Source organism: Salvelinus fontinalis, chromosome 32, assembly GCF_029448725.1.
Source record: "Salvelinus fontinalis isolate EN_2023a chromosome 32, ASM2944872v1, whole genome shotgun sequence".
NCBI lineage: Eukaryota > Metazoa > Chordata > Actinopteri > Salmoniformes > Salmonidae > Salvelinus > Salvelinus fontinalis.
The window spans coordinates 16,893,049-16,916,612 of NC_074696.1; the positions used below are offsets into that span (position 1 = coordinate 16,893,049).

The 23,564-nt window shown below is 42.0% G+C and overlaps 1 protein-coding gene across 4 annotated transcripts; it reads left to right on the forward strand.

Annotated features, from left to right (window-relative positions):
• The first annotated feature begins 1,854 nt into the window (after positions 1–1,854).
• Positions 1,855–22,539, forward strand: LOC129830807 (protein NDRG1-like). 4 transcript variants are annotated; one of them, XM_055893552.1, is made up of 17 exons: positions 1,855–1,997; positions 11,420–11,580; positions 11,998–12,056; positions 12,368–12,403; positions 15,143–15,248; positions 15,607–15,727; positions 16,253–16,315; positions 17,232–17,292; positions 17,731–17,817; positions 18,011–18,055; positions 18,236–18,339; positions 18,761–18,823; positions 19,362–19,413; positions 19,871–19,918; positions 20,496–20,531; positions 20,830–20,881; positions 21,230–22,539. In XM_055893552.1, the coding sequence occupies exons 3-17, from the start codon at positions 12,000–12,002 to the stop codon at positions 21,442–21,444; spliced, it is 1,146 nt and encodes a 381-aa protein (XP_055749527.1). In that variant the 5' UTR covers positions 1,855–1,997; positions 11,420–11,580; positions 11,998–11,999; the 3' UTR covers positions 21,445–22,539. The 4 variants fall into 4 exon arrangements, with proteins under 4 accessions (XP_055749527.1, XP_055749526.1, XP_055749528.1 ...); XM_055893551.1 differs by lacking the exon at positions 11,420–11,580; XM_055893553.1 differs by lacking the exons at positions 1,855–1,997; positions 11,420–11,580 and adding an exon at positions 11,637–11,661.
• Positions 22,540–23,564: the final 1,025 nt, after the last annotated feature.

Here is a 23,564-nt window from a genome sequence, read left to right on the forward strand (position 1 = left end):
TTCCTCCGACACATTGGTGCGGCTGGCTTCCGGGTTGGAGGCACGCTGTGTTAAGAAGCAGTACGGCTGGTTGGGTTGTGCTTCGGAGGACCCATGGCTTTCGACCTTTGTCTCTCCCGAGCCCGTACGGGAGTTGTAGCGATGAGACAAGGTAGTAATTACTAGCGATTGGATACCACGAAAATTGGGGAGAAAATGGGATAAAAATTAATAAAAAAAAAAAAAAAAAAAAAAAAAGTAGTGCACCACATAATGAATAGGGTACCATGAGGCCCTGGTCAAATGTTGTGCACCATGTAGGGAATAGGATGCCTTTGTGCCTTGGTCAAAAGTAATCAGTGTTGGGGAAAAGTGAACTGAATGTAGTTCAATTAATAAAATAAACTACATTTTGCAGTAGCTTGGTGGTAGTTAAAAATAAATTACAATCTTGGTATTGTTTTCAGTAGTTCATTACTTTGCCATATAGCGGTGTAGATAACTACTGGAACTGCACACTGTTTTTTTTTACTAAAATAATATATGGGTGAAGTAGGCAAGAATATCCTTTCTTTTTTGGCATCAGACCTGCCTAATTCTCACTTAAAACATTGTTTTTGTGTTTAAAACAGATAAATGACAAAATTCTGTTGACAAGCGTGATCTGTTCTTGCACTTTTATATTCTATGACATTTCAGATTTAGATAGGATACTTTTTCATGAAGTAGTTTGGATGAAGTGAACTACTTTTCAAAGTAACTTTAATTCAGTAAACTACATTTTTCTTAAGCGTAGTTTTAGTGTAGCTTAACTTCTTGCAGTGGGAAATAATTGGTAGCTTGGTAAACTCTCTTTTCAGAGTAGGTTCCTCAACACTGAAAGTAATGCAGTATGTAGGAAATAGGGTGCCATTCAATAGATCACAAGAAAACTGAAGTCAATGACATAGGTTAGTATTGATTGAGCAACACAGAGACAGAAAGCACTATTTGTAGAGGATCCCTAATACCATATCTAGAAATACTGAGGGAAGGGGAAGGGCTTCCCTTTATACAGACTTCTCTCTGGGTAGCTCTGGTCAAGGGCGTAAGTGTGTGATCCTTAGTGAAGGAACATGCACTAAAAAACCTGGACCAGAGCTACTCTGGAAAATTAAAACCCAAGGTTGTGTGCCTGCGTTCCTTCTCTTCTTCCTCCTCCTCCTCCTCCTCCTCCTCCTCCTCCTCCTCCTCCTCCTCCTCCTCCTCCTCCTCCTCCTCCTCCTCCTCTTCTCATGCCTGATGTTAACTGTTGCTTAAAGTTTGTGTTTAAAAATTGCCCTTGGCAGGTTGACAAGCAGTCAGAGGGAGTGAAGAATACCTCCCCGACTCCCTTTCTCTTTAAGATACAACATAGATTACTTAGTTTTGGCACGGCTTTGTATAAATAGACAGGGTTGCCAAGATTCCAGTACACATCCAGCCACTGTCCAGTGAAAGTGTAACCTACTAATATCCCAGTAATGACCACCTAACCATGAAGCATGGACTGTTGACAAACTAACAAGCGTTCCTGAAATAAACCCACATAAAAAGTAACCCTCTTGGATGCCAAACACGTCACAAAATTAGTGAATGTAATAATTGCACTAAAAATGCAAAAATGTCCGGATAAATACATGTAGTTAGAGGTGAGAAGTGGGCATCAATGGATGTAGGCTGCTTCACTACAACTGTACTACTGACACACGTCAATCAGCAGCCTCAGTGTCATCCCCTTTCTCATTCAACCGCTGGGAACAGTATAGCAGTATTACCAAATGCAGTGATATTGCCCAATAGCAAGTGGAGAAGGGGAAGGGGGCTGGGCTGTCTCCTACTGCTTTATAAACGCCCTGATACACCTTCCCTCAGATGCAAGTAACTAGTAAATATAACCCATCCTTAGTGAATAAATATTACTGAGGCGATTTGCAAACCATTTAAAGTGTTTAACTACTTTGTGTGGGAGATCAACAGTGGACAATCAAACTTAACAGGTCAGTGTTTTTGAATCGATCTCTGGATATTACAGCGTAATTCAATTGACCAAAATACAGGTCCTTTAAACTCTCCAGATGTTAGTACCAACCCAGTGTAGCTATTGCGTCAAACCAGCATATACACGCACCACGAGCGCCATTATTCCAAACAGGAAGCTTTTTGTTTTGTTTACATTTTTGAACAAATACTTTCTGTATTTGATCATTTTACCCAATTATTTTTCTCCCCAATTACATGATATCCAATTGCGATCGTGCCTCATTGCTGCAACCCCTGCGTTCGTGTGTTAGTGGGTAGTGATGGGAACCGAGGCTTCAGAAGCGTTTTCACCAAATTGTGCCGAAAATCTATTAATTAGGCTACTTGGAGCTTTTAACACAATGCAGATTAGTGATATATGTTGGCAAGTAATGAAAAGCAGCGTTTGTTCATACAAAATTATTTTCCATAAAGGTGGTCAAATCTCCGTGGCGCAGTGGTTAGTCTCGGGTTTTAGTAGCCTATTGTCAGTTACTGTTACAGGTTCGCGCCTTCTGTCATGCTTCTTTTTTTGCTGTCACTGTGAACCTATTGCATTATTTAGTCTAGAAGCTTATACTAAATAAAACACATGTGCAGAAAGTGTGGTGTCAAAATAAATGTCATATGTATTTGCATTCGCCAGCGTTATGATCTCTGAAACTCGACTCTACCTGCTGAGCTACCATGCAGGAGAAGTTATTTGAAAAAATCTAAACTGAACAAAAATATAAACACAACATGGAAAGTGTTGGTGTCATGTTACATGAGCTGAAATAAAAGATCCCAGAAATGTTCCAAATGCACAAAAGCTTATTCCACTCAAATGTTGTGCCCAAATTTGTTTACATCCCTGTTAGTGAACATTTCTTCTTTGCCAAAATAATCCATCCACCTGACAGGTGTGGCATATCAAGAAGCTGATATTCCACACTTGCATGATCATTACACAGGTGCACCTTGTGCTGGGGACAATAAAATGCCATTCTAAAATGTGCAGTTTTGTCACACAACAATGCCACAAATGTATGAAGCTTTGAGGGAAGTGCAATTGGCATGCTGACTGCAGGAATGTCCACCAGAATTGTTGCCAGATAATGTAATGTTAATTTATCTACCAAACCCCTCTCCAACGCCTTGTTAGAGAATTTGACAGTGCGTCAAACTGGCCTCACAACTGTAGACCACGTGTAACCACGCCAGCCCAGGACCTCCATATCTGGCTTCTTCACCTGCAGGATCATCTGAGATCAGCCACCCATGAATGAAACTGTAGGTTTGCATAACTGAAGAAATTCTGCACAAACTTCAGAAACCGTCTCGGGGAAGCTCATCTGTGTGCTCGTCCACCTCACCAGGGTCTTGACCTGACAACAGTTTGGCGTCAGTGGGCAAATGCTCACCTTCGATGGCCACTGGCACGCTGGAGAATATGCTCTTTACGTCTGAATAGTTGTTTTAACTGTAACTGTAATTGCAGACAAATGCAATTGTGTTTGTTGTCCTTAGCTTATGCCTGCCTATACCATAACCCCACCATAACCCCTCTGTTCACAATGTTGACATCAGCAAACCGCTCACCCACACAACGCCATACACTCTATCAATGGCAATTTGAAAGCACTGGGATACCGTGAGGAGATCCTGAGGACCATTGTCGTGTCATCTGCCGCCACCACCTCATGTTTCAGTGTGGTCCCGTGTGGCTCAGCTGGTAGAGCATGGCATTTCAGTGTGGTCCCGTGTGGCTCAGCTGGTAGAGCATGGCACTTTCAATGCCCGGGTTGTGGGTGTGATTCCCACAGGGGACCAGTACCAATAAATATGTGTGCACTTGCTACTTACTGTAAATCGCTCTGGATAAGAGCATCTCCTAAATGACTAAACATTTCTACAAATAAAATAATGCAAGGCCCCATGTCACAAGGATCTGTACACAATTCCTGGAAGCTGAAAATGTCCCAGTTCTTCCATGGCCTGCATACTCACCAGACATGGTTCCCATTGAGCATGTTTGGGATGCTCTGGATCTAGGTGTATGACAGGGTGTTCCAGTTCCAGACGATATCCAGCCACTTCACACAGCCGTTGAAGAGGAGTGGCACAATATTCCACAGGCCACAATAAACAGCCTGATCCACTCTATGCGAAGAGATGTGTCCTGCTGCCTGAGGCAAATGATGGTCTAACCAGATACTGACTGGTTTTCTGATCCACACCAGTACTTTTTTTAAAGGTGTCTGTGTCCACCAGATGCATATCTATATTCCCAGTCATGTGAAATCCATAGATTAGAGCCTAATTCATTTATTTAAATTGACTGATTTCCTAATATGAACTGTAACTCCGGAAAATATTTGAAATTGTTGCATGTTTAGTTTATTTTTGTTTAGTGTAAAATGTAAGTACATTGTAAGTACTTGTTGTTTGAAAGCAACTTGTAATCGAAGAAAGCACCGGAACCACAGCGTAATCCGTAGGATCTTGCTTCTGATGTCATTGATCATGTGATGTTACTTTGAAACGAGCATCGGTACATACACAGTAACTATCTAGGCCAAAGGCCGGCAGATGGCGATATTGAGTCTTTTCCATCTTACCGTCCAAACGCATAGTAAATCAAATGCAATTTTATTGGTCACAAACACATATTTAGCAGATGTTATTACGGGTGTAGCGAAATGCTTGTGTTCCTAGCTCCAACAGTGCAGTAGTATCTAACTATTCACAACAATACACACAAATCTAAAAGTAAAAGAATGGAATTAAGAAATATAGAAATATTAGATTGAGCAATGTCGGAGTGGCATTGACTAAAATACAGTAAAATAGAATACAGTATATACATATGAAATGAGTAAAGCAGTATGTAAACATTAAAGTGAGTAGTGATCCATTATTAAAGTGGCCAGTGATTCCAAGTCTATATATGTAGGGCAGCAGCCTCTAAGGTGCAGGGTTGCGTAACCGCGTGGAAGCCGGCTAGTGATGGCCATTTAACAGTCTGATGGCCTTGAGATAGAAGCTGTTTTTCAGTCTCTCGGCCCCAGCTTTGATGCACCTGTACTGACCTCGCCTTCTGGATGATAGCGGGGTGAACAGGCCGTGGCTTGGGTGGTTGATGTCCTTACTGATAGTTTTGGCCTTCCTGTGACATCGGGTTCTGTAGGTGTCCTGGAGGGCAGGTAGTTTGCCCCCCGGTGATGTATTGGACTGACCGTACCACCCTCTGGAGAGCCCTGTGGTTGCGGATGGTGCAGCTGCCGTACCAGGACGGTGATACAGCCTGACAGGATGCTCTCAATTGTGCATCTGTTAAAGTTTGAGGGTTTTAGGGGCCAAGACAAATTTCTTCAGCCACCTGAGGTTGAAAAGGGGCTGTTGCACCTTCTTCACCACACTGTCTGTGTGGGTGGACCATTTCAGATTGTCAGTGATGTGTATGCCGAGGAACTTGAAATCTTTCCACCTCCACTGTGGTCCCGTCAATGTGGATAGGGGGATGCTCCCTCTGCTGTTTCCTGAAGCCCACGATCAGCTCCTTTGTTTTGTTGACGTTGATTGAGAGGTTATTTTCTTGGCTCCACTCTCCCAGGGCCCTCACCTCCTCCCTGTAGACTGTCTCATCATTGTTGGTAATCAGACCTACTACTTTTGTGTCATCTGCAAACTTAATGATTGAGTTGGAGGCGTGCGTGGCCACGCAGTCATGGGTGAACAGGGAGTACAGGAGGGGGCTGAGAACGCACCCTTGTGGGGCCCCTGTGTTGAGGATCAGCGAAGTGGATGTTTTGTTGCCCACCTTCACCACCTGAAGGCAACCCGTCAAGAAGTCCAGGACCCAGTTGCACAACCAGTTGTGACCAATAAAACATTTGATTTGATTTGAACTTGGAGGGCACTATAGTATTGAAGGCTGAGCTATAGTCAATGAACAGCATTCTAACATAGGTATTCCACTTGTCCAGATTGTATAGGGCAGTGTGCAGTACAATGGCGATTGCATCGTCTGTGGATCTATTGGGGCGGTTAAGCATAATGAAGTGGGTCTAGGGTATCAGGTAAGGTAGAGGTGATATGATCCTTAACTAGCCTCAAAGTACTTCATGATGACAAGTGAGTGCTACAGGGCGATAGTCTTTGAGTTCAGTTACCTTAGGTGTCTTGTGTACACGAACAATGGTGGACATATTGAAGTAAGTGGGGACAGCAGACTGGGATAGGGAAAGATTTATATGTCCGTAAGGAGCTTAGTTTAGCTAGTAGGAGTCTGCCCTGCTCCTAATATTTCAGAATGGGGCGGGGGATTTGACAGATTAAATGAGTACTGAAAATGTAGTGAAGCAATCATTGTTTCTACAGATGCAGCTGGTTTGGTTTTTGTATTGAAGAAAAAAGGAAGGTGGCAGTGGCCTTAATTTTAGCTACCTAAAAGAGAGACTTTGCTTCCCAATTCCAATCAGTAGTGTTTTGTTAACCAAGTAGTGGAGAGTAGGTGTTTTGTAACATGATTTAAATAATCTGGATTTAAACTGTCTCTCAGTCAGAAAGTGTTAGAGTATTGTGCCAATATTTGTCACGCAGACAAATATTTATGGTTTATGGTTCCAACATTTCCTGTGTTGGATGAATCCATAAGGCAGTCTCACTTCTGCACGCTAAGATTATTTTGGGGAATTGTCTGTTGTCCTCATCTACGCACAAGTTCTTGAAAAACATCAGTGTGAAAGGAGAGATCAGGATCTGATACATGGTAGAGCACCACACTGTAAAAAAATAGATGTGGATGTGCTTAGGAGGTAGTAAAATTTTAATATCCTCAGAGAGAGGGAGGAACAGAGGGATGAGGTAGGGCAGACAGACACAGTGAGAGCAAGGAAGGAAGAGAGAACTACAGTATATGCAGTACCAGTCAAAGGTTTGGAGACACCTACTCATTCAAGGGTTTTTCTTTATTTTTTACTATTTTTCTACATTGCAGAATAATAGTGAAGACATCAAAACTATGAAATAACACATGGAATCATGAAGCAATAAAGTGTTAAACAAATCAAAATATATTTTTTATTCTTCAAAGTAGCCACCCTTTGCCTTGATGACAGCTTTGCACAGTCTTGGCATTCTCTCAACCAGATTCACCTGGAATGCTTTTCCAACCGTCTTGAAGGAGTTCCCACATATGCTGAGCACTTATTGGTTGTTTTTCCTTCACTCTGCGGTCCAACTCAGCCCAAACCATCTCAGGTTGGGTGATTGTGGAGGCCAGGTCATCTGACGCGGCACTCCATCACTCTCCTTCTTCGTCAAACAGCCCCTACAAACCCTGGAGGTGTGTTGGGTCATTGTCCTGTTGAAAAACAAATGATAGTCCCACTAAACACAAACCAGATGGGATGGCGTATCACTGCAGAATGCTGGTTAAGTGTGCCTTGAATCCTAAATAAATCACTGACAGTGTCACCAGCAAAGCACCCCCAAACCATCACACCTCCTCCATGCTTCACGGTGGGAACCACACATGCGGAGATCATCCGTTCACCTACTCTGCGTCTCACAAAGACATGGCGGTTGGAACCAAAAATCTCAAATTTGAACTCATCCGACCAAAGGACAGATTTCCACAGGTCTAATGTCCATTGCTCGTGTTTCTTGGCCCTTTGCAAGTTTCTTCTTCTTATTGGTGTCCTTTAGTAGTGGCTTCTTTGCAGCAAATCGACCACGAAGGCCTGGTTTTCAAGCAGTCTCCTCTGGACAGTTGATGTTGAGATGTGTCTGTTACTTGAACTCTGAAGCATTTATTAGGGCTGCAATTTCTGAGGCGGTTAACTCTAATGAACATCATCTGCAGCAAAGGTAACTTACTTTCCTGTGGCGGTCCTAATAAGAGCCAGTTTCATCATAGCGCTGGATGGTTTTTGCTAATGCACCCTTATTTAAGCTGTTCTTGCCATAATATGGACTTGGTCTTTTACCAAATAGGGCTACCTTCTGTATACCCCTTACATTGTCACAACACAACTGATTGGCTGAAACAGATTAAGAAGGAAAGAAATTCCACAAATTAACTTTTAACAAGGCACACCTGTTAATTGAAATGCATTCCAGGTGACTACCTCATGAATCTGGTTGAGAGAATGCCAAGAGTGTGCAAAGCTGTCATCAAGGCAAAGGGTGGCTGCTTTGAAGAATCCCAAATATAAAATATATTTTGGTTTGTTTAACGCTTTTTTCTTACTACATGAGTCAACGTGTTATTTCCTGGTTTTGATGTCTTCACTATTATTCTACAATGGAGAAAATAGTACAAATAAAGAAAAATCCTTGAATGAGTATGTGTGTCTAAACGTCTGACTGGTACTGTAGATACAATGCCTTGCAAAAGTATTTACCCCCATTGACGTTTTTCCTATTTTGTTGCATTAAAACCTGAAATTTAAATAGATTTTTATTTGGATTTCATGTAATGGACGTACACAAAAAAGTCCAAATTGGTGAAGTGAAATTACGAAGAAAAAAAATTTGTTTAAAAAAATTAAAAGACAATAAAAATGGAAAAGTGGTGCATGCATATGTATTCACCCCGTTTGCTATGAAGCCCCTAAATAAGATCTGGTGCCACCAATTACATTCAGAAGTCACATAATTAGTTAGATTGCACACAGCTGGACTTTATTTGTGTCACATGATCTGTCACATGATCTCAGTGTATATATACACCTGTTCTTAAAGGCCCCAAGAGTCTGCAACACCACAAAGCAAGGGGCACCACCAAGCAAGCGACACTATGAAGACCAACGGGTCAGGGACAGAGTTGTGGCGAAGTACAGATCAGGGTTGGGTTATAAACTGTGAACATCCCACGGAGCTCCATTAAATCCATTATAAAAAAATGTAAAGAGTATGGCACCACAACAAACCTGCCAAGAGACGGCGGCCCACCAAAACTCACGGGCCAGGCAAGGAAGGCATTAATCAGAAAGGAAACAAAGATAAACCTGAAGGAGCTGCAAAGCTCCACAGCAGAGATTGGAGTATCTGTCCATAGTACCACTTTAAGCCGTACACTCCACAGAGCTGGGCTTTACGGAAGAGTGGCCAGAAAAAAAGCCATTGCTTAAATAAAAAAATAAGCAAACACGTTTGGTGTTTGCCAAAAGGCTTGTGGGAGACTCCCCAAACATATGGAAGAAGGTACTCTGGTCAGATGAGACTAAAATTGAGCTTTTTGGCCATCAAGGAAAACACCATGTCTGGTGCAAACCCAACACCTTGCATCACCTCGAGAACACCATCCCCACAGTGAAGCATGGTGGTGGCAGCATCATGCTGTGGGGATGTTTTTCATCGGCAGGGACTGGGAAACTGGTCAGAATTGAAGAAATGATCGATGGCGCTAAATACAGGTAAATTCTTGAGAGGAATCCTGTTTCAGTCTTCCAGAGATTTGAGACTGGGATGGGGGTTCACCTTCCAGCAGGACAATAACCCGAAGCATACTGATAAAGCAACACTTGAGTGGTTTAAGGGGAAACATTTTAAATGTCTTGGAATGGCCTCGTCAAAGCCCAGACCTCAATCCAATTCAGAATCTGTGGTATGACTTAAAAATTGCTGTCCACCAGCGGAACCCATCCAACTTGAAGGAGTTGGAGCAGTTTTGCCTTGAAGAATGGGCAAAAATCCCAGTGGCTAGATGTGCCAAGCTTATATAGATATACCCCAAGAGACTTGCAATTGCTTGTAATTGCTGCAAAAGGTTGCTTTACAAAGTATTGACTTTGTGGGGGTGAATTATTCTGCATGTTCAAGTTTGCTTTTTTTGTCTTATTTCTTGTTTGTCTCACAAGAGAAAATATTTTGTATCTTCAATGTGGTAGGCATGTTGTGTAAGTCAAATGATACAACCCCCCCAAAAATCAATTTTAATTCCAGGTTGTAAGGCAACAAAATAGGAAAAATGCCAAGGGGGTGAATACTTTCGCAAGCAACTGTATATAGCAAGGAAGAGAGGGAGAATTTCCTCAGACACAGAGAGGGAGGGGGCAGAGAAGGAGTGCGAGAGTGAACATGCTCTGTACTCGTGAGGTATTACTGATGTCCTGAGAGGTAGTTTTTTTTATACCGCCAGGTAAAAGATTAGCTTAGGAGAGTCAAAAGGGCATCCTAGCTTGTAAACAACATTTGGCCTAGTTGTCTCAAACTGCCTATTCAGCACCAAGCCTATCTACAGGTCTGGAAACTGGTTTGGGTTTAATGGTGTTTGGTTTACTTGGCCATAATTTCAAACCAAAACAGAAGGTTTGAAAATACAGACATGGGTTTCAAGATCACGACTAGCCTCTTTAACACCAATAGGATTAACTGCGCTGCTATAAATACAAAACAGTTTTTATCAACATTTCCAGATTGTGTTGGGTTGTGTAACTTCTCTCACATGGTTGGATTGAATAGAATGTTGGAATTTCAGTGGGAAATGGCAAACAGTTTCTCCAACGAAGGATTTGTAGTGGAAGGCGTCATGTCTTTAAAAAAAAACACATCCGAAAAATGAACCTGTTTGATTGATACTCCTCTTCCTCTCTGTACTATTGTGAGGCCTGGCAGAGGCCTCTGTTACGGTCTGCCTCCCACATTGCACTCTGCTCCCTATGTAGTGCTCTAGGCCGAATAGCGTGCCATTTGGGATGTAGCCGTAGAGTCCGGATGCTCTTCTGATGGAAGCCTGCCCAGACACCCAAAACTCTGTGTTAAATTAATTGCTTCCTTTAATAAATTACACTGGAGAGGCACATCTCAAACCTGTACAGAGATCAGATCCAAAGGATCTTGTTATGGCTGTGCAGCGGAGAGAGTGAGACACAGGAATATGGTGTGAGGCAGGAAGCGAGAGAGAGTACTGTGTTTGTGTGTGAAGGGAGCTATGGAAGCTGTGCAGTGTCAGTAGCTTCTTGTGTGCTGGCCAAGCCCAGTAAGCCCACCACGGAGGAAGAGCCTGACTCCTTTACCAGCCTCGCCTGCCTGCCCGCCCTGCCTCGACTGGTTGTCCTGCCTTGGCCTTGCCGGACACAAAGACCCTGTCTGTTTACCATCTGATTTGATTTGCATGCACAGTAGAGCACACACAATCCGACCAAATTAGCATCATGATCCACAGCAGCATGATCTCTAGACAGCAGCTTGATTGAATTTTTCGCCCACTCCCTCCCTCTGTCGAAATAGCCGGAGCGACTCTCATTTGAGTTCATTCTGGTTTAAAATGCTTTGAAAACTGTAGCTGTAGCTAGGGCCTGGTGTACTGCTAGTGTTGTAGTCTTAAAACAGTGTCATACATCAATCCCTACAAGAGGGCAACATGGATGTTGTGTTTTAGTCATCTGTCATTCCTTTGTGTAAAAATCAGGTGGTCATGGCTAACTGTGGAGTGGAAGGTTGGAAAACAACTCCTGGTAAACAACTCCTGGAAACCACCTGTCAAACATTTGAGGAGAACCCTTCTTCAAGTTGTTTTGGAGACGTTTAGATCCGTAGAAGGATCATACAAAGGTTGGGAAGGAAAGCATGGTACCTATACGATCCAGATATGGGTTCAAATACTATACATTTTTGAAAATATTTTTTTAATAACTTTTCAATTATTTCGAAGTAAGTAAGTATGTAGATATTGTTTATTTGAAAAGACAAGTAGTTGAATATTGGACTGTATTTGTAAATGCAGTGTACTTTCCAAGTGTATCTGAAAATACTCAAATGCACTGTTGAACGAGAGTGTACCAGTCTTGTTTTCTCAGTGTTAAGTTATTAACGTAATAACATGATTTCAAAACAAATGTACAGGGATCAGAAAGGTATGTGTGTTTTGTAATATGAAACTTCCTCTCAAACACGGAGGAACGCTCCACCACTGGTTGAAGCAGTCGACGTATATCTAAATAACAGTCTCTCTCTCTCTCTGTCTCTCTCGGCTTCTTCAACTGAAAGAGATGGATGACATCCAAGTTGCCCCAAAAGCAGCCCTGCTTGTTGACAGGGAATTGCCAGTAAGTAAACACATGATCATTACTATGATCATACATTTGATTTGCATGTACTATAGACAATGGTTTATTTGCCTGAGCAAAATGTTGTTTAAACTGGGTTATATGACAACTGAACTCCATAGATAAATGCTGACTGTTTAGCTGTCAGGAACAGTCTGAAATGTTTTTACTATATCTTGATACTGGTCCTTTATGGATACCTTTCTTTATATTTAAAACACAATGCAGCCCATAGGACAATTACTTATATTCTCTATTTTATCATATCTTATTGGCAAAACTTCACTCTCTATAACCGTTGTCATTTCTAGGGGTTGAGAGCAGCTGTTGCGCAACTTGTGATAAAGGTATGTCCCTATGGTACACACGTAGATACCCATCAAAATCTACACATGTTGACATAATCCACAGGTTTCAGTGTAGAGTAGTCAGATGAATGTCTACATGGATTAGGTTGGGATATTTTAGTAATGTGAAAGGAAAATGATTGATGAATCATCTTGCAGTACTTAGGTGTTTCTGGTGGAAGTTTTGCATACATTTAGGTCTCTTTGATACTGACAGATGACGTTACATGACTACTGCACTAGTGTTTCATCTGTAGCCCTTTGTGTAATCTAAAGAGGGAAAAGTATAATTTAATTTTGAGCACACTGTAGTATGAATGTGTATGTTGACTTGACATACAGCCAGCAGCATACCAACTACATACCAACTACATACCAACTACATACCAACTACATACATTCAGGACCGTGGACTGCACCACTGGGAACCCACTACCTAACAATATATGCTTTCATTCTTAACTTGTCAAAGTACCTTATAAACATCCTACCACATGCCAATATCCTGAAACGTATTATACTGTATGCCGACCTGAGAATTTTCAGAGGTGGCAGAGGGATTTTGCCTGCAGCTAACCATCTCGTGCAAACCGACCCTCACGCCTGCTGGGATTAGTCAACTCAGGTTTCCAGGGCAAGCGTTTAATATCGCTTTGTGTCTTAGAGCCCTACTGACGCAGGTAGAGGAGGGACACCTCAGCCACCTGTCCCGTTCCCAGGCTGCCCCCCCTCTCCCCCCCCCCTTAAGCTCAGGCACACAAGTTACACATGTATCCCTCCTCCTCTTTTCTCCTCTTCCCCTCCTCTAGCTAGCTCAATGAGATTAGCTCAGCATGTGTCTATATCAAACTGCAACCAAATAAGCCGTGGCTACCTAGACGACACTGCCGTCAGATGTTTACCTCAGGTCATGTAAATAGGTTATGTGAACCTGGAGGGAAGCCTTGGTTGAACTGGATTTGACTACATCGTTGACTCTTATTGCGTCACAAATGGCAACATATTCCCTATGCAGTGTACTACTTTTGACCAGAGCCCAAATTCATTTGGTAAAAATGTGTGCACTATGTAGGGGATAGTTTGCCATTTGAGACACAACTCCTCAGGGTCTTAACCTGGACCTAACTACCTTCCTTGTAAGAGTTGTTTTGGTCAGTGTATGGGGTTTATGACGTCAGGATTCCTCCCCTATTCCAGTGGCAATATTATTTTATTGGTAACCACTCATACTTGCAGTATCAGTAGGTCTAGTGGGCTAGGCCTATGAAATTGAACGTGCCGCAAACAAAATTGCACCTAGGAGCCAATAGTCTATTTTATCTTTGGAATAGTGGACTAAAGATAATCTCTGCACACTGATAACATTGAGACATGAAACAATGTATTTGTACGGTATCTCATAACGATACTGAGTTAGTTTTCAATCTATTGAAACATTGCCACACAGACATACCTAACAGAATGACTTAAAACACCATAAAGGCTTCAGATGTGATTATGCCAGTGCTATTACAAAAAAAAAAAAATATTTTTCTCTTTCTTGACTGCCTGATATGTCATCAAATTAGGATATTTTGGCAACTGGGTTAAAAGTTATTCATTGCTCTTTTATACCTTATTCCCACTGATCTGATGGCTTGCTTACTCTTCACTTTGCACTAGTCCTCATTAAATATCCCATGCTGTCCCACTTTCGGACATTGTGCTGATCCAATTTAGGGATCTCTTCAGCAAGAATTATCTTGTTTTGACCACCTTGCAAAGCACCATGGGAGGCCAGGGCTTATGCAGAGTAGTAAGTACCAGGGGTATAAAACACAACCCTCAGACAAGTCTCCTCATAAAGACCTTTACAGAAGCTTACCTTCAATTGGATCTATAGCTCAGAGCACTACCTCCGTTTACTACTCAGTACGGGTGACCAAAAGCCACTAGGAAACATGGTTCTTGAGGGGGATTCGGACATGGAGAGTGTTGTTGCTGAGATTGAAACCTCTGTAAGTACTGTTGGATCTCTGTCAGTTATGGAGTAGTTGATGGTGTGCTTTGATAGGCTGTCTTGGGCTTGTTTACCTCTATCTTTTCTTCTGTACTATTGTGGGATTAAAATAAACAATCTCTGATTGTGAAAAACATGGTGGACTGATGGTTCTTTGGAAGTAATACGCATCAGTCAGAAATCATGTGGAAATGAATCATATTGTTAAAACCTTATTGCCAGATGCTCTGGTCGATGACTCCTTGAGAAACAGAACGTACTGAAGATACTGAAACTGCTTTTGCATGAGCCAATGATCTGTTTCACTGAAAGTTGGATACATTTGTTTTCAATGGAACTTTCTCATGAAGCCTTTACATTTTGCTATTTTATCCTGTTTTTATTATTTAACTAGGCAAGTCAGTTAAGAACAAATTCTTATTTACAATGATGGCCAAACAGAGAACAGTGCCTTGTTCAGGGGCAAGACCAACAGATTTTAACCTTGTCAGCTCAGGGATTTGATCGCTCTTACCACTAGGCTACCTGCTGCCCCTTATTCAGAGCGAACTTTAAGTCTGTTTGGATGTATTCTGATTACAATGTGTTGTGTTGGAGAAAATACATGCAGCCCAAGTTAAAAACAAGTGATTTTGAAGGGCAAAACTTTTTGTTGTTGTTATGTTTGGATATTTTCTTATGAAATTGAACAGAGTGCTGTGGTACCCCTATTTGCTAACCGTGGTTTATTCCTTCTTTAGGAGCACGATGTGGAGACTCCCCATGGAAGGATCCACTGCACCATGAAGGGGATGCCCAAAGGAGACCGGCCCGTCATCCTCACCTTCCATGACATTGGACTGAACCGTAAGCCCCATATGTTTCATTCATCCCATCCTAGTTAATGGATTTGATATTACCCCTCAATGTAAGACTAATGTCCCCATGCACTTTGGTATTGTTACGTTTAAGAATGAGAACATCTATTTGTTGACTATAACGGAGAGTCAACATCATGAAAAGTGAATTTACTTCATTTGTAAAAGATAATTGATTCTCAATGACTTACCTGGCTAAATAAAGATGAACATTTAAAAAAAATAGTAATATATTTGAAAGTTGGGAAGAAGCACACAATGGTCACCGTGATAGACATTTGACATCCACAAATCATGTGAGATCCAGCCTCATCACTAACATCCTGTACCGGATCTCCATGTTTCAGACAAGACATGCTTTGACTCCATGTTCCAGCATGAGGACATGCAGGAGATCATGCAGCACTTTGCTGTGTGCCACGTCGATGCCCCTGGGCAGCACGAGGGGGCCAACACTTTCTCTACTGGGTGAGCCCAGTCGCCTTATCTTATTTGTTGTTGATTGGATAGGCGAGATGTAAAGAGGAAAGATGGAGGAGAGTGGGTTGAAACGGCACTGGGCCGTATTCAAACCCATGCTGCAGCGGTATGAGTTCTGGAGGCAGCGGCTTAGACCACTTGACCACCCTAGACCTCGCCGCCTTTGCACCAAATGTAGTCCAGCCTGTTCGTCTGTCACCCTTTGTCCTCTGTACTGTAGCATCTAGATCTGTTGTGGCCCATTTACACTGATCTCTTGATAAATCATTTGCTTGTTAGGTGAATATAGTTTTTTACCTTATTGCTCTGGTGCTTCGTTTTTATGATCGTCTGCATCTTGAGTCCAGATCCCCGTTGATCTGAATAGGAGAGATGATCAAAGTAAAGAAAGGATAGGAGAAACCAGTATGAGGCTGTTGATGGAATAGAGATATGGAGGGCAGTGATAAGAAGCATTGTAAAGTGTTGATAATGGAAGTACTTTAATCCTGACGGTTGTTGTTTTGTCTCCAGGTACGAGTACCCCTCCATGGATCAGCTGTCTGAGTCCCTCCCCCTGGTCCTCAAGCATTTTGGGTAAGTCCAAACAAGGACTTTATAAGATTTAGAAGTTGATGAAATATTTTCATGAAATATATTTCTCCTCATATATTTGAACCCCGTCCATAGGGCTCACATGCTGACCAGACCGCTCGTGCGCATGGTGATTTTGTCCACCCACACCAGACGCGATCAGGACACGTAGCTAGAAATATCAAAATGAACTCTGAACCAACTATATTAGTTTGGGGACAGGTTGAAAGGCATTAAACATTTATGGAAATTTAGCTAGCTAGCTTACTGTTACTAGCTAATTTGTACTGGGATATAATCATTGGGTTGTTATTTTACCTGAAATGCACAAGGTCCTCTACTCTGACAATTATTCAACAGGTAAAAGGGTAAACCGAGTTAGTTTCTAGTAATCTCTCCTCCTTCAGGAGTCTTCTTCTTTGGACTTTATATGGTGGTAGGCAACCAACTTTAAGGTGCATTACCACCACTAACTGGACTGGAGTGTGGACCTCAGTTCATCTTTCAATCACCCACGTGGGTATATGCTCCTAAAAACCAATGAGGAGATGGGAGAGGCAGGACATGCAGTGTGTCAAGTGTCACAAGTAGAACCAAGTTCTATTTTAGTACCTGGATACGCAGACGCTCGCTGACGCGCGTGAGCAGTGTGAGTGCAATGATTGAATAACATGTATGTGTCAATTTATTTTGCAATGCTCGCACACGCGATGCGAGTGGTGTGGTCAGCATGTCATGCTACTTACCGTTCAGGATCTATATTCATAGTGTCTCAGATTAGAAGTGCTGTTTTGCCTTTTAGATCATAATGAAGAGAACTCCTATTTTGAGATGCTTTATGAATAAAGACCATGATACCTTAGACCCTCATTCATTCGCCCCAAAAAATCTGATGATATTCTTTTTGTTTGTTAACCAGCCTGAAAAGCATAATTGGAATAGCCGTCGGAGCTGGAGCCTACATCCTGGCGAGATTCGCTGTGAGTTTGACGCCCTCCTCCCTCCTACCTTCCCCTTTCAATTATGCTTAAATTTGGTTCATTATGAAGAGTTTTAATCAAACCGGGATTAGAAGTTATAGTAGATTAATGTTCCCAGTGATGCTGTGCTGATTTTGGGTGTACAGTCCTGTTTATTACTTTAGTCTGCTGCTGAGTCTGGAAATGTACATTGGCTCCGTACCAAAACACCCGGCCCTGTAGGGACTCCGTCTCAATATGCTGGAACCCAGATGATGGAGGGATACGAATAATGTTTTAACTCCTAACTGACCCATAACTAACTTCTCTCTGTTACGAAACGTTGAGGTTTCAATGAGTATAGTGAATGAAATGGACCCCTATGAGGTTTCAATGAGCACTGTTTGTATAGTTTCACCATTACGAAGTCATTGACCAAATGTTTGTTTCTGTTTTTAGCTGGACTACCCAGCATTGGTGGAAGGCCTGGTTCTGGTTAACATCAACCACTGTGCTGAGGGATGGATGGACTGGGCTGCAAACAAGGTACTATACAGGACCATCTCCACACAACCACAAATCCACAACAATCCATCAACATTGATGATTTATACAGCCCTTTTTAGATTGTCAACATTGTCACGTAGCTTGTTTATACAGTATTAACGTTGCTATGTATATGATTGCTTTTTGACCCATGAAAAAATATATACAAATCTTCTTTTCAATCTCTTTTCAGGTCACTGCTTTGCCCGAAATGCTCATCGGACATCTCTTCGGAAAGGTGAGCAGTGGGCACCAAAATAGACAGTGATTGAAACTGCAAATCACATCAGCATAATCCCATTGACTCTATTCCAATTATGGGCTACATGGATATAGGACAGTTCGTGGCAGGCTTACATGTTGCAGTACTGTCACTAGGTCACAGAGTCTGAGTAGGTGTTTATTTCTGTCTCTGTAGGAGGAAATATCCAACAACCATGACCTTATCGCCACCTACCGCCATCACATCATGAATGACATGAACCAGTACAACCTGCACCACTTTGTCAAAGCTTACAACAGGTAAATTCACTGGGCTCCTGCAGAGAATAATCATAAAAATGCTATCCATGAGTTCATCTGACTATGGGGAAATAGATAAAGGGCTTCATTGCCAAAATCCCCAAGTTTCCCTTTTAATCAAGTCTTACAACATGTAAATACACTAGACTCCTCAATGCGGAGAATAACACAGATTACCATGAACCTCCTTTGACTCCACATAAACATGTATATATTTAATATACATAATCACGTCCTCCAGAGGACGCCTGTATATTCATTATAGAAATATACTGTATCTTATATATGTATTTATAATATTTCAATATATGTTATTACATATCTATAATAGATAATAAACATATATATGTAATATTATATTTGTAAAATGTCAGTATGTTCAGTTTGGGTCTCACTGATATCCCACCTTTTTCCCTCTCAGCCGGCGGGATCTGGAGATTGAGAGGCCCATTCCTGGTGGGAAAGTCTCCGTCAGAACCCTGAAGTGAGTTCCAAACCTTCAGACTTTTCGGCATACCTCAATCATCCCACATGGCATATTGCTAGAGCCAGGAGTTTTCCCTGACCTGGAAACTCTGGGCCCTAGTTATAGCCTGGTCTGGTGGTTACTCTGTCTGGGAAATACTCCTGACTCTGTAGTACTATAACCACAGATGGATATAATGACAAGATGCTAGTCTCCGCCCTAACAATGGGATTCGTTGACCAAAGAGCGGAACGGCGGGCTGTCAAGCTCCTTCCTGTTCCTCTCTTCGGATTGGTGGATACATCTCATTATTTGAATACAGACGTCAACCGCCTGTATTCAATGGAGAATGAGATGCTATGCTAGCCTCATGAATATGCATAGACCATCAACAGGGACAACTCCGATATAAAGGGTTTTTTCTCAAAGTTGCCAGGATGTCACATGCATCACACTCATATCAGTACAGTCGTCACAACCTAAGTATTACCAAACTTCTATTAAATCAAATAAGCCTCGCGTATCAAAATAGCAATAAAACATTTTTTGCTCTCAGGTGTCCTTCTCTGTTGGTGGTAGGAGACAGCTCTCCGGCTGTTGATGCTGTGGTAAGTCTAAATACACACTGTAATCCTAACGGCCATTAACAATTCATTAACATTAATACCTCTGGTCTTTAGTTCCTGAGAACATGTGTTGTCCTTTCATCTAAGTCAGGGCTCTCCAACCCTGTTCCAGGACGGCTACCGTCCTGTAGGTTTCCGCTCCAACCCTAATCTAGCGCACCTAACCTGAATCAGGTTAGTTAAAACTGGGGTTGGAGTGAAAACCTACTGCAGGGTAGTCCTCCTGGAACAGGGTTGGAGAGCCCTGACCTACCCAACAAGATATTGTCAAAGGTTAAAACTTTTAGGATTTAAACATGGGACAAAAAAGGGAAAGAAAACAAACACCACAAAAGCTATTCTAGCAATAAAATATGACTCCCCCAGTTACCTACCATTTATTTTTCTACTAGGGTAAATATTTAGTCACTCAATTAGACTCTGTACTGTGCATCTACAGGTAGAGTGCAATACTAAGCTGGACCCGACAAAGACCACACTGCTCAAGGTGAGTGGCCCCCTACAATCTACCTCCTGCTTATAATAGGTCATAATATTGGCTAGGCAGTCTGATGAGCTTCCAGGAGCTCAGCAACTACCTGGTGACTGATTTACTAGCCTTGCCTTGGACCCCTGAGACCGCAGGTTGAGGCTATGCTGCTGTACCCAGCCTCCAGGGTCTGTTCATTAGGCATGTAATGGAAAACGTTTTGCAATGGAACATTTGAGTGTCTTATTGGACCAAGTCCAGCTTGTGCCCTCCCTGTTCGAGTTTGTTTACCTCTGTTTGGTCCCTGATAAACATCACTCAGGTCACAATCCTTCCTGTCTGGCCTACCTATGACGTGCACGCCCCTGGCTGTCCTGAAATGGGCACGTTTTACAGACGCTAAACTGTTAACTGGCCAGAGGCTGATGGAAAACACTTGTTTCACGTTGAGGAAGTGTTAGATGGGAGGTTGTTTTGTGTAATGGGGGGTGACTAATGTCGTACCGCGGCTGACCTGATACCTTAACTCTGCCCTCTTGAATGACGTGTTAACGGACCAAAATCACATGGCCTTTTTATTTTTTATTTGATCCAGATGGCGGATTGCGGAGGCCTGCCCATGGTTGACCAGGTGCGTTTCTAACTTGTTAACATGTTCACGCAGGTGAGGTGGGGTGGTAAAGGGATAATCAATAGGGGGTTAATACAACGGCAGCTTGACTTAAGAGCATTAGTGACAGTAGCAATGAGGCACACGTCGGGTCTGGAGAGCTAATACCCAGCTCAGCACCTGCTGCTACAACAGCTGTCATACATATGCCTCTCATTATCACAGTTTGTGGGATAGGACATGAATCTGTCTGTTATGTCATTATGTTGATAATACCAGGGAAACAAGTTGCTAACTTTCTCCTTTGCTCATTCAACAGCCTGCAAAGCTGACAGAGGCCTTCAAGTACTTCATTCAAGGAATGGGCTACAGTAAGTACACACTCCAACACACACTCTCTGTGTAACCAACGCTGACCAGTAATTATATTAACACAAGTATTTAATTAACTATGTAAAAAGTAATAGGATACCCTATTACTGTTTGCAAAAGAAACGTGGGTGTTCAACGTCAACCTGTAATAATGAGTTTGCCTGCCACCTGGTGGGTGAGATTAGTAACTGCACCTTCAGATAACAACAGGATGTCAGTTAACCTGTTCTATAATGATTATGAAATATAAATATGAAATATAGTGCCCACAATCAGAATTCAGTTGACCATGAACACAGTGTGAATGGATCTTTAACCTTGTCTCCTCTTCCTCCTCCTTTCCTCAGTGCCCGCCGCCAGCATGACCAGACTGGTCCGCTCTCGCACTGCCTCCGGCTCCAGCATCCACTCCATGGATGGCAACAGGAGCCGGTCTCACACCAACGAGGGAAACAGGAGCCGGTCACACACCAACGAGAAGCGTGGCCGCTCCCACACGGACAGTATGGAAGGCACAGCGAACAGCAGCACTGCGCTCAAGTCCACCGAAGTGTCCTGCTAGATGACTCATACATGACACTCAACCTTTAACCTCTGGCCCCCTGTTTCCTGCTGCGCTACCACTAACCACACCTACTCAACTAGAGAATGTCTCTATGCCAAAGAGTTATGCGAAGAGGTTGTGTGTGTAAGGCTATGCAAGTATATACTACTGCATTATGAAGGAAATTCCTTAGAGGGAAAAACGTATTTTGAAATAAACAGATCCCTTCCCATCTGCCGAGTCAGGTGGAATATCTAGTTGTTAGTGGCAACGCAGCAGAGTGACACAGCGCAACGGAGAATGTGGGAGAAAGCTGTGGCTGCAGAACCAGTACTTAGTACAGCAGTTTGTTTAAATCTATCATGACAGTTTTTTTCTTTTTTGTCTATAGTTCTTTATTACATATGACACAGCTTTCTCAAATGTGTACCTGACTATAAATGACTTTCTAATTGTTCATCGTTAACTTTTAAATGTTATGATTAATGTACTGTGGGATACAGGAGAGAAGTGGCGTGAGAATAGGTAGGCAAGTGGATAAAAAATAAATATATATGGCGTCTTTTTTATCTTCTCAAATTGCTATTGGTCTTTGAAACTTTGGAAAGGAGGGGATTGAAAAGTATCATGTACATACAACACATTCCTGTAATGATTCCTCTTTCAGGATGTCTGTTTCGTCTCGAGTTAACATTCTTCTGGATGTATTGTAGAACATTTCATGAGATTATCCTTTCATTAATCAAACAAACGCATACTGTTGCTTTATTAACAGATCATGGCTTCAGGCACAATTGTTCTTTTGGATATTTCTTGTGTAAATGATTATTTCTATGAAATCACGGCAAACAAAGAAAATGTGCCATGGAAACGTATAAGGCTCATTTGTTGTGATGGATTTGAGAAAGTCAAGCCGATCCACATGATGTAATATAAAGATCCGAGTTAGCCATAGAGCTTATCAAAAACCCTCCCTCTTACGTGCACTACAGCAACACTTGCCGGCGCCGTAGAACACCGGACTACATCGCTTTATAAAGATGCATAACTGCCTAATGCTGTAGATGAGAAGCATTAAATATAGCATGTATTTATTAAAAACCGATAACTTTTTGTCCTGGTGTTGTCATCAATTTTAATGATTGTAAGATCAAATGATACCACAGTTCCACGGGATCTTTAACCATATATATAGCACATGCATTCTATAGTAGCATCTCACTTCATCTCTTACTCATTATTCAATTCAGAGCCACGCGATCAAATCAATCTTTACATGAGTATGAACGAGATTTCATGAAACTTGTTCCTGTGAATATAAAAATACCTGTATGACAAACAATTTGTGCAATCCTTTAGTATTCAAAATGTACTTCAATAAATTATTACTAAAATATCTCACACACTTAGTTTACTTGTAAGTCAATAAACTATTTCCGAAAGCAACCATATACAGACCATAAAGACGAGCTTAAAAAAAACAACAACATTGATTTACACATTTTTCCAATAGGAAAAAAAGCAAAAGAAGGATCCCCTTGTAAGAAAAAATGCTTTGTCTGGATTTCAATCCAATGGACGATCTAGAGACTGAATGCCATCTCTGCGAATGCCGGGGAAATTGCCTTTAAAAGGCGGACTGTCTGCTGTTTGGAGCGCTGTTCTAAACGTGCCTTAGATTGAATACCGGCCTCTATGTATAAAATCACATATAACAGAGTTTCTGAAAGTCTGACAAACCAAAAAACACTGAGAAAAGGAAAAGTAGGTGAAAATAGGTGTAGATGGAGGCTTAGGCCTAGGTTCAATTAGATCAGGCATTAACCAGCGATAGCAGACACCTGCATAGTGGATGTTTCAGAGGTCGAACTGCAAATCGGTGAGCAGCTACACATGCGACCATTGTCACAAATCCACACACGCCACACTCCTGTTAGAAGTTCAGAAGGAGAAAGTGTAGGCTATATGGAAATAATGACGCTCAAATGTAAAATCATGAAACTAAATAATATGCATTTCTATCATCATAATGGAGGTGTAGATTACATCTCACATTCCAGTGGCTGTTCATGTGACTCCGTGCAGCCAATGTCAATGTCCGCTTTAGGTATAATGCCGGGAGCCACTTGTGGATTGAC